The following is a 12,224-nucleotide window of genomic DNA, read 5'->3' on the forward strand; positions in this document are numbered from 1 at the left end:
TTGCTTTTAGAGGAAAAACTCCCCAAGATGTACGTTCTGTATATGCTGTCAAACTTTCCTTCGGGCATTTATTCCTACCCCCAGTCCATCCAGCCATCCCCCCTCCCCCGGCCCAGTACTGTACAGATGCGGCCCCATCCGACTCTCTGGTCTTGCCTGTGCATCCAGGTCTCACCCGCAGTACCAGAGCTGAGGAAGCCAGGGAAGCACAGGCATTCCTGATACCTCCTGGGGTTACAGCCCCCAATCCAGCCCAGGGCTGGACCAGCAGTGCGAGGGTCAAAGCTCAGTGAACAGAATGCAGAACTGGAAAAAACTTTCCAGATGATAATGACAGTGAAGTTCTCAGTGAAGAAAAAGGTGCTGACTTACACAGTGTGTGGTGGTGATGATGACAGAACTGGAGATGAAGGAGAGGCCATCGTTCATGCTGACCTGAAGCGCAGCATTCCTGCAACGACAAGGGAACCAGGGGTGAGCATGGTGTGTGAGGAGCAAAGGGCCTAGAGCCGGACACATGGGTCCCCCGAGGGCTCTGCTCTAAACCGGCCTTGGTACTGTGGTCCCTTCTGCTGGGCACCTGAGCTGTCTCCTTTGTAAAATGTGGAGGATGAACTCTAGGGCCCATCTACCTCCACCGTGCAGATCAATGTCAGGCTGTGCCTGGCTGGTGCATCAGGGCAGCACATTCCACCCTTCTGACATTGTGGTGAATTTGCATTGAATGGGCAGAGCTTGCTCCCACTTAATTTACATTCCACATTGTAGTGGGAAGAAGTATTATTCTATTTGTTTCTTTTTTTAGGTCATGCCCATGGCATGTGGAAGTTCCCCGGCCAGGGATTGAACCCCAGCCACTATAGTGACTATGCCAGATTCCTAACCTGCTGTAACACAAGGGAACTCCAGGAAGAAGTATTCTTAAAAAATGGTCCAAATCTGTGGGGATAAACTGGTCAAACTGTAAGCTTGATTGCTGTTATCTGGACTCTCTGCACTCTGATTCTGATGGTGGTTTTGTTACCACCCAGTCAACACAGAGAGGTACAGCAGTAGATGAGCTAATTTGCTCTCTACCTCCTCTCGTCTATCAGCTGCTCATGAAACACATGCTTGCCTTCGGTGGCATGGACACGGGGCTAGTTGGTGGAGACGGTGGTATTACAGTCCAGGGTTGGGCAGCCAGAATTGGAGGCACTGTAATTTGAACAAATGTTTGAAAGCAGAATTCAGATGAACAAGTGTAGTGTTTTTTGTTAAAGCCACCATTCTATCTTCAGCCTGTCACAGGCAAGTTTACAGAGAGGCTAGTTTATATTCTTTCACAAACACTGCTACTCTGTTTCTCCCCAAGATTTCTCTTCTTGCGTAGGGTGCTAATTCTCTTCCTCCTCCTGAATATTTCAACCGCATCTCACCCGTACTTATAACTGCACCTCTAGGGGATTTTGTCCATAACTAAGTTCAGGGAGCCTAGTGCCATCTGGGCGAATCCCTGATGTTCTGCAGAGACATTGGGGAAGGGACAGTGAGCCTGGCTTCAGGTCTGAACCCGAGGTCTTGAACTAGTGGTGACCCACTGAGCCTTTCTGAGCTTCCTGTCTGAGTTTCCTTATCTCTAAGAAAGGAGATAGTCATCTAGAAGGGCAAGGATGATGACAAAGCGATGTTACATGTATGAGAGTGCTCTGGGAAGCACAAAAGCTTTCTAGAAATGTAGTGTGATTAAGCCAGTCAGATTTTTCCACCTACTGCTGTGTGACCTTGGGCAAGCAACCCAAATTCTCCCAGCTACAGATTTTGCATCTGTAAAACTGAGATGGTGTGAGGATCAGGTTCATTGGGCTCTTGGAGGATCAAGTGAGGTCTGCTTGGTGAAATATTCCCCCTAGTGCCCGTATCACTGCAAACATCGGCCCGATCGCTATTACGTGGATGAGTCTAGAGAACGGCTCGATAATGACAATGAAGAGAGACACTTTCTCTTCCTTTTGTCCCCTCCCTGGCTGTGAGGTTTAGCTGCCCGTGGAAACTTACATGCCAACTTCCTTTAAGATAGGTGCTGGACACAGCAAATACGTATCTTCCACAGTGAAGGGCTTCTCATCTGTAAAAAGGAAGTCACTGGATTAAAAGGTGTGAGGCAGGTTTATAAATTCCGATTCAGTGACTCCTAGAGACCATCAAGCAAGTCCTGGGAGATACTAGAAAAGCAGTAACTTTTTGAAATACAAACTAGTCTTGAGGGGTAAAATCTATTAGAGTGAATGCAAGGTCTCCTGCCTGAATACAAGTCCCTGACCCTGTATGTCCAGTTGAGTCAATCACTGAGCAAGATCTTCCCCTAGACCAGGCGTCACTGAAGGGAAATAAGAAAAAATTAGACTGATCCTCAAGGAGCTTCAGGTCTAAGTCTAGTTTGTGTGATGCAGCATTATTTACAATAGACAAGACATGGAGGCAACCTGAGTCCATCTACAGATTAATAGATAAAGAAAATGCGGCATATATATGTACAACGGAATATTACTCAGTCGTAAAATGCAGAAATTTTGCAATTTGTGACAACATGGATGGACCTTGAGGGCATTATGCTAAATAAAATAAGCCAGATCAGACAATGAAGACAAATACTGTGTATCCCCACTCATATGTGGAATCTAAAAAAAAAAAAAAAAAACCACAGAGTTCCCATTGTGGCCCAGCAGAAATGAATCTGACCAGCATCTGTGAGGACGGAGGTTTGATCTCTGGGATCACTCAGTGGGTTAAGGATCTGGTGTTGCTGTGAGCTGTGGTGTGGGTCACAGACACGGCTTGGATCCCAAGTGGCTGTGGCTGTAGCGTAGGCCAGCAGCTACAGCTCTGATTCAATCCCTAGCCAGAGAACTTCCATATGCTTCAGGGGTGACCCTAAAAACAAACAAACAAACAAAGAAAACCCAAAACCCCACAACTGATAGATTCAGAGAATGGATAGGTAGTTGCCAGAGGCAGGGTTGGGGTGGGTGGGGTGAAATGGCTGAGATGGTCAAAGGTACAAGCCTTCAGGTATTAAATAAATAAGTCATGGGGATGTAATGTACGCACGGTGACTACAGTTAATAATACTGTGTTGTGTATTTGAAAGGTTCTAAGAGAGTAAATCTTAAAAGTTATTATCATAAACAATTATAACTAAGTGTGGTGATGGACATTAACTCAATTTATTACAGTGATCATTCCACAATATATACAAACATCTTCAGGTGGTATACCCGAAACAAATATAATATTATAAGCAAAGGTTATCTCAATAAAGAAAAAGAAAAAAGTTTGTTGACAGATATGACAAGTGGCTAAGCCAAAATATTGTTTGGCTTCAGAAGACAGAGAGCTCCCTTTAGGTGGGTGACATCGTGAGGTCACAGGGAACACGCTGAGCTTTGGTAGAGAGATGGGGGAGAGGCATTCCTGGTGGGAGAAATGGCTTCAGCAAAGACAGAGCCAACAAAAAGGATGTTCCAGGGTAGCATGTAAGTAGGATTTGAAAAGATCAGTATAGGAAAAAGTTTGGTCCAAATTCTTTGAGTTAGATTGAGGGATTTGGACAGAAGCCTAGTAGCTATGAAAAGAACTTTGGAGGTTTCTGGAGAAAAACTTGAAGTGATGATTTTGGAAGTTTTAGCAAATGTAGCTGTGAAAGATGGATTGGAGCAGAGGGAATCTGGAGGTGGGGGAGTTTTTTTTCTTTTTGTTTTTTCTTATCCTAATGGATGACCAGGACAAATTTAAGCAGCTTTAGTCTTGAACTTCTTAAGAACTTCATTGTGTGCCAGATTCTGCAGCCAGAAGCTGAGCTGAGAAGTTACTGTACTCAGCATATAGTAGTCATTCCTGCATGACTCAGCATTTATTGGGTGCATCCTCCGTTCAAAAGATAGTGCTAGGACCTGTGAGTGGTTTGACGATGAATAATATGTGTTCTTTTAATCAAGCTGTGAATACAAATACCTAGGAGACAGAGAGGACTCCATACCTAATGGATGGATGCTATACTGCTGTTATAAAACTGATATTTCCATCAGTTGATGACAATGATGACATTTGAATGATGCTCATCTGTTGATGCTATAATGATGACATTGAATGAGGCTAACACTAGACTCTTGCCTGGGTGGAGATAAGGAGGTCTCATGCTCTCCGTGTCTGGATTTAAGAAGCAGAGCCACTTGGGGGGAGGAGTTGGAGAACACATCTGAGTGCAAAGCACCATGGCTCCATGGAAGAACGAGGCAGAGAATGGCCAGTTACCGTCTCCCCTGCTGTCCAGGGAGATCCTCAAGTGGTGAAAAGTTAGGGAGGTCATTTCAAGTCATTCATTCATTCATTCATTCTGTCAGTCACTCAACAAGTATCTGTTGAAGGCCTCCTATGAGCTAGATATACAGGCTTTGAGAAAAGCAACACAGCCTGTGCTTTCATGGATTTTAAAGGAGTTGCAGAGGAGAGAGTTAAGAAAGAGGTTCATTGTTTTGAAGCAATAAGAGTATTACATTTATTTAATCTTTGCTCTTTAGCACAAGTCACTTTTTATTTTTTTTATTTTTTTGTCTTTTTAGGGCCACACCTGCAGCATATGGAAGTTCCCAGGCTAGGAGTCAAATCAGAGGTACAGCTGCCAGCCTGCGCCAGAGCCACAGCAATGCAGGATCAGAGCTGCATCCGTGACCTATATGACAACTCATGGCAATGCCAGATCCTTAACCCACTAAGAGAGGTCAGAGATCGAATGCAAGTCCTCATGGATACTAGTTGGGTTCATTATCAGTAAGCCACAACAGGAACTCCAGTACAAGTCACTTTTTAATTGAAGTAGAGTGGATTTATAATATTATATTAGTTTCAGGTGTATAACATAGTGACTTAATATTTTTATCAATTATGCAACATTTATTTATTTATTTTCTTTTTAGGGCTACACTTGAGGTACATGGAAGTTCCTGGGCTAGGGGTCGAATTGGAGCTGCAGCTGCCAGCCTACGTTACAGCCACACCAACACTGGATCCGAGCCGCATCTGTGATCTATGCTGCAGCTTGTGGCAATGCCAGATCCTTAACCCACTGAGTGAGGCCAGGGATCGAATCTACCTCCTCAAGAACACTAGTTAGGTTCTTTTTTTTTTTTTTTAATTATTTATTTTTTTTTTCCACTGTACAGCAAGGGGGTCAGGTTATCCTTACATGTATATATTACAATTACATTTTCCCCCAGCCTTTCTTCTGTTGCAACATGAGTATCTAGACAAAGTTCTCAATGCTATTCAGCAGGATCTCCTTGTAAATCTATTCTAAGTTGTGTCTGATAAGCCCAAGCTCCCGATCCCTCCTACTCCCTCCCCCTCCCATCAGGCAGCCACAAGTCTCTTCTCCAAGTCCATGATTTTCTTTTCTGAGATGTTCATTTGTGCTGGATATTAGATTCCAGTTATAAGTGATATCATATGGTATTTGTCTTTGTCTTTCTGGCTCATTTCACTCCTAGTTAGGTTCTTAACCCACTGAGCCATAAAGGGAATTCCAATTATTATTCACCATTTAAAGTTATTACAAAATGATGACTACATTTCCCTATGCTATACAATGTATCCTTATTGCTTATTATTATTATTATTTTGTCTTTTTGCCATTTTCTTGGGCCTCTCCTGAGGCATATAGAGGTTCCCAGGCTAGGGGTCTAATCGGAGCTGCAGCCGCCAGCCTACACCACAGCCACAGCAACGCGGGATCCGAGCCGCGTCTGCAAACTATGCCACAGCTCACGGCAATGCTGGATCCTCAACCCACTGAGCAAGGCCAGGGATCGAACCCGCAACCTCACGGTTCCTAGTTGGATTCGTTAACAACTGAGCCACAATGGGAACTCCTATCCTTATTGCTTATTTAAGTATGTTCAGTGTTATTTAAAAAATATATTCCCTTGAATGTCTACTACATGTTAAACATTGTGCTAGGCCTTGCAGTGAACACAACAGATGAAACATTTCACTTTTTCTTTTTTTCATGGTCACTGTTTTAGTTATTTATTGGATTTAGGAATGTGAGCAAGACTTATGCCCTGGGGACATCAGACACTGACTTAGCTAATAATCAGTGGCATTTGCTCCTTGTTATTCCTTGGGTGTGTAGCGTAAGGAGAAGGGATAATTAGCAGAACAAAATGCAGACCCTCCTAGGCCCTGCAGTCAAATGCCACTTAACACAACCAAAATTCATTTAGAATTCTAATAAGAATGAGTAATGCTGTCTGAGTGAGGTGAACAGAGAAAATGAGGGAGGCTTCACACAGGAAATAACACTCACATTGGGTTTTGATGGGTGAACAGGAGTTCTGGAGGAAGCAAATTCATGAGGAAAACACAACAAAGCAGAAAAAATGCTATTAATTACACTAATTACTATTTAATTATATTGGGGTGAGCACAAAGAAGGAGAGGCAGAGAGCTGACTCTCATTTGGAAGGTCAGGAAACATGACCCTGAGGAAAGACTTTGTGAGCTGAGACCTGAAGCCTGATGGAGAGGAGATGGAGTGGGAAAGAGACAGCACCACACAGATGCCCGGGCAGGAAGAAGCCCAGGTGTTTGAGAGCTAATGGAAGGCTGGCAAGGCTTCTGAATTACAGTGAGACAGTGTCTCAAAATGAGGCTAGAAGAGGCAGCAGGGCCAGATGACCAAGGCTTTGTAGGTCATGCTAGGGTTTGGGGGATTTTTCCCTAATCATAACAGGAAGCTCGTAGAGATTCCCTCTTATATTTAGAACGAGCACTGGCGGATTATGGAATGTTGCTGGAATAGTGAGGGTATGTTGAGTTCAATTATGAAGCTTATGAGGATAGTGGTGGATCACACAGTGCCTGAACTGGGCATTATCTTTAAAAGGTTTTCCCCTCTATGATGGGGTTAATGACATTGAAACTAGAGGGGTGTGCTGTGTGTTGATGCTAAGTGTTCTGCACACATCCCATAATCTAACTTAACCTTCTAGCAATGTTACCAGGGAAGGATGGTATTCTTTTCATCTTAAAGGTGAAACAGACATAGACAAGGGGAGCCACTTCCCCAGCATCCCATAGGGGAGCTTGGATAGGCACGTGGGTGGTCTTGCTAAGAGTCACGCTCCCTCTCCTCTTACAACGACCTTGAATCAAGGTAAGGCAGGGCTCATCGAGCTCCTTTTCCAGATGCAAAATGGAAAGCTCAGAGAGGCCACAGGAACCCGTGGTTGCACAGCCAGTCAAAGGCAAAACCCGGACGAGAAGCAAATTCTCCAGTATCCTCGCCAAGAGCTTCTCCATTCCAGGAAAGGCTCATATTAGAGAAGAAACCGAACTTGGGACAGGCGTAGCTGACGACAACCTATATTTATTTTCTCTTGGCCCCGGCTTACCCTGTTGCACATGCACTATTAATACCTGGGAGCACAGATCCCTGCACACGGAGCCAGCCCACAGAGCCACGGGCCGGCCACAGCCCAGCCACAGCCCAGCCACAGCGGGCCTCGTGACTCGGGCTGCATTCTGCGGGCAGAGCGGAGGGGGGCGCTCCGTGGCCACGCACCCGGACTCCCTTCCAGGCATTCTCTGAGTGGCATCTCCCCCGACCCCAGCGGGAAAGGAGAAAGAGAGTTTGGCTTGGTCAGCCTGAGGCAACTGGATGTCTCTCGCTTCCCTCCAGCCCATTTTGCTTTCCAGCCGGGGAAACCGAGTATTTCTGGAGCAAAGCCGAGGAGACCCTCCTCGCGCAGAGGACCGAGGAGACGTGGCTGTAGCACAGGCTCCATGCCGCCTCCCATCCCTTCATCAGCCTCCCAGGCTGTGGGCCTGCTCTGGGGAGCTGGCATCTTCTGCTCCGAGAGGGATTGTTTGGTTTGGAGCCTGGTTTCACTTTACCACAAAAATGAGTGACTTTTTTTGCTCTCTTTCTCTCTAAACAAAGGAGGGCCATTTGGTTTCCATAACTCCGATCATCTGACTCCTTCCTGGAACGTACACTTGGGAAGCAGGGCCCAGAGCCTTCCTCCCTGGCTGGGCCACGTTTGGCTCCGGGTCATGCCAGCCTGGCTGCCACCTCTGCCAAAGCCAGTGGTGTTGCCATGTTTGTGGGGCCATCATCTGCTCAGAGGATGCGGGAGGGCTCTGGTCCTCTGTCCACCCGTGAACATTGCTTATTAGTGTTGGGTGGGCAGGGGAAACAGGTGCCCGGAGCTGGGGGGAAATTAGGAGGGGCGGGGTTTGAAAGGCACTTGAGGAGAATTTTTAGATGATCTATAAATATAAGTTTCCTTGCCCTTCCCCAAAGATATTTCTGAGTTCGGTGCCTCCCCATGACACAGGTGAATCCAAAGCATTTGTCTTACAAGAGACTGATAACCCAACAGAAGTTTGATTTAAATCAGGATCTGGGGATCATTGAGTGTCCTTACACCGAACCTCCCAACACCCCAAGCCTGGCAGCTGGGCATCCCCCAGGATGAGTAGAGAGGGCCCAGGGCCCAGTAGCCTTCACAGTCAAACAGATCCAGGTTCAAATCCCAGGTCTTCTTACTAGTGTGTGACTGGGGACAAGTTCCTTATCTGTGAACAGTGATGATGACATCATTTCACAGGAATGTGTGAGGAGTAAGAGTGCATGAAAATACCTTACCAATTAATAAACATTTAGTAAATATTACTCCATATTATTACATGGGTACCCAAGACTTTACATAGACTGAATGTGTGTGGGTTTTTGTTGTTGTTCTTATTTTTTCTGTCTTTTTTTTTTTTGGCTGCACCTGCTGCATACAGAAGTTCCTGGGCCAGGGATCGAACTGTGCCACAGCAGCAACCCAAACTGTTGCAGTGACAAGGCCAGATCCTTAACCTGCTGCACCACAAGACAACTCCAATGTGTGGTTTAAAATCAGAAGAACTGAAAGTTAAAAATTTCAAAATGTCTGTTTAATTATATTTTCTATCAAACATCTTTTTAGGCATTTGGAATTCCTAGGAAAATGGAAAGGTTTAGTGAACATGTGTGTGTACATGTGTACATATACACATGCTTATATAGCTACACATACACACTTCCATCTGCATCTGTGCATACATCTCTATATAGCTATACTGATTTTGCGTAAAACTGTATACTCATGGTCTCATTTGACTTATTATTTATTCACAACTTGGGAAACTGAGGCCCAGAGAAGTTGGTTAATTGAATTAGCATTGCACCACTAATTAAAGTCAGAGCTGGAATTCAAACCCAGATTTTGCTGCAATGGCTTACTCATGGTCAACCCAGCTAGTTTGTTCAACAGATGTTAAGTTAGGTAGCTACTTTATATTGTCACCTTCTCACACTAGTTTTATGATGTAGCCTGAAGTACACCATGTGCTGAGGTGTACTGGCCACTTGCAGGCAAATGGTTAAGACCCTTCCTGGGTGAGGCTGGATAACAGTTGGCAGCTTGTCTTCCACGAGAGGCAGCCAGGGCTGGGAAGCTCTGTTAAGGTTCGGGTGCCTTCTGAGAGATTCTGACCTACTGTAACGAACCCATGTTCCAGAACCATACATTCAAATGTGTAGATTCCCAGGGTTTGATCTTGAATCAACTGTAATTCTTTTCAGACGGGTGAAGAAGTTTCTAGAATTCTTCCCTGAGTTGGTGATGGCCTAATGGATTTGGGATAAAACCAGGATTAAAATTTATTAGCTAATTCAAACACCAATCACAGTGAATCCTTTTATAGGGCTTATTAAATAACTGAAATACTTTCCAAGTCTTGGCAATCCGTGCTTGATATAAATATTTATTTCTGGCCAAAAGGACAAGAAAAATAACCCTTCGTCTTATCTAGGGGAGCTTACGGAAACCCTCCAAAAGCTGATGTAAGCTCCAAAGTAGAGTTTACATTCCTACTGTGACAAAATAGTGGAGGTTAGGGACTGCATGAGCTCACCCTGCTCTTTCTCCTCTTGTCCCCTGGGTCTTGGGAGAATTTTTGTGGCATCCTTGAGCCAAGTATAACTTTTCAGCACTGAATTATCAGCTAGTTGGGGAATGTGTCTCCGAAGGAAGGGAGAACAGACAGGCTAGAGTTAGACCGAATGTTTCTACCTTTTCGCTGACTTGAAAAGTAACCAGCTTTTTAAAAAGTGAGGTGTTTAAAATACTGTGCAAACACCTGAAATAAAATGATACTCAGCAGGACTTCAAGTTGATGAAATTCAAAGCATCTGGCTTGAGCTTTCTGTGGTCCCAGACAGAAAGGAGCTGGCTGATTGCCCTACTGAGACTCCTGCAGTGAAAATTCACAAACATGGGGGTGTTACTGCAAAGCGAAATGGGATCTGTTGCATAGAGTAGGAAGAAGCTAACATTTATGAGGCAGGTGCAAATATTTGTCAGATGCTGGGCTGGAAGATTTTCATGGATGGGTTAGATAACAAGCCTATGGATTCTTTTGATGGAAAATGTTAAACTCTGTATAGGGGACCAAGCAAGGCTTTTGAGATTTTGAAAGTGCAAAGGGTGGCTTCTACTTAGAATTAAGTAGAAGGCTGAACAATGGTTCTGAGGTCAGAGCAATGAGGAACATCGGGGAACTGTGGTATAGCATAGGGAACTCTTACCCAATATTCTGTGATAACCTACATGAGAAAAGGATCTGACAAAGTATGGATGTGTGTATATATACAACTGAATCACTTTGTTGTACAGCAGAAATTATTACAACATCGTAAATCAAATATACTTCAACAGAACTTAAAAAACAGGGAGTCAGTAGAGAAGGCGAAAAGATGGTCATGAAGCACAAGTGTGTGGGGCCAAGTTGGGAATAATCCTTAGAACATACAGGGCTGCTGTCATGTTCTCTTATGCCCAACTGAAGCCTGAGATGTGCCTTCAATATGGCAGAACCAAGCTGGCCACTATCCTTTTCCTCAGAAATGACCCACAAGTATCTACCCTTTCCTTGGCCTGGAGTTTTTGCAAGGTTTCCTTGGAAGCACTCATTGGTGAGTTACTATGAGATCAGGTGATGAGTTTGGTCAACAGGTTCTAGGTAAGTTCCTTGGGTCTATACATGACTATTTCCCCAGTTTCTCTGTGTTACAGGTATCAGGTGATGTCTTTTGGTTTCCCTGCCTGTTCTTGGGCAGGTTGGAGTAGGAACAATGAGCACCTTAAGAGCCTGGGAGGCTCATCACAGCTTGCTACCATCTGGATATGTAACCCTATCTATCCATAACCCAGAGTTCTGACCTATAAGATGGAGTAACACTCATTTCATCTAATGAGATGATATGATTAAATGCTCAACACTTAATAAACACTAGACCTGTCAACTGTTACTACTAAAGTGGGAATGCTGCTGGGCTCATTGCCTGAGGCACCTGTAAAACACAAGATGTGAAGGCATGTGCAAACTGAAGAGGTCTTGTGACTTTTTTACTGGGTTGTGTCAGGTATAGCTGTGACAAGAAGAGAGTCATCTATCCAAACAGGATTTATGGACATGTATGTGATGTAGTGGTCCTCAAATGGGGGTGGTTTTGTCCCTCAGGGCATAAAAGACAATGTTTGCTATGGTTCATGTCAACCCGGAGAAATGCTATTGGCCTCTAGTGGGTAGAGAGCAGGGATGGTGCTAAGTAGCCTGCAGTTCACAAGGCATCTCTCTTCCCCTCCCCATAGAAAATTATCTGGCCCCAAATGTCGACAGTGCCAAGGTGAGAAATCCTGGTGTAGTGTCTACCATGGCTTCATACTGTTCTTTGGCCCATTGTAGAGGGTCCTATAGATATTAGGTTCAGTGCCTCCCCCCCGCCCCACCCCCGGTTCTGGTAAAACATCCAGAAAAGTTCAGGGGTAAGATTATGGGCAGAGGAAGGAGAGGGAGCAACTCCTTGAGGACATGTTCAGAGTAAAGAAGAGTGTTTCTTGGCAAATTCCTTCATGCAGACTTTGATGGGTCCAGGTTTTCTTCGTGGTGGGTGGCACAGCAGCTGAGCCACTCTGGTGGGCGGAGCTTTATAGCTGACATGGGGACACTCCAGAGGTGAGACTTAGATTTCTGCCTAGGCTCTGTGCTGAGATGGGTGGGAAGGCTGTAGAGTAAGACTACTTGACTTATAAACAGCAGTACAAAACAAAGAGCTGAGCGCAGTCTTGGGAGAGAATAAAGTAGATCATCTT

At 44.8% G+C, this 12,224-nt stretch overlaps 1 protein-coding gene across 1 annotated transcript in view; it reads right to left on the minus strand.

Annotated features, from left to right (window-relative positions):
• ANTXR1 (ANTXR cell adhesion molecule 1) overlaps positions 1–12,224 on the minus strand; it is a 243,486-nt gene that overhangs the window by 125,545 nt on the left and 105,717 nt on the right. Inside the window, exons 11-12 of the mRNA XM_047781884.1 lie at positions 2,038–2,107; positions 373–451 (exon numbers count right to left, since the gene is read on the minus strand). Of these exons, the coding sequence (XP_047637840.1) occupies positions 373–451; positions 2,038–2,107 (149 nt within the window). The remainder of the gene's footprint in view (positions 1–372; positions 452–2,037; positions 2,108–12,224) is intronic.

The sequence above is a fragment of the Phacochoerus africanus genome, chromosome 5 (assembly GCF_016906955.1).
Source record: "Phacochoerus africanus isolate WHEZ1 chromosome 5, ROS_Pafr_v1, whole genome shotgun sequence".
Lineage (NCBI taxonomy): Eukaryota > Metazoa > Chordata > Mammalia > Artiodactyla > Suidae > Phacochoerus > Phacochoerus africanus.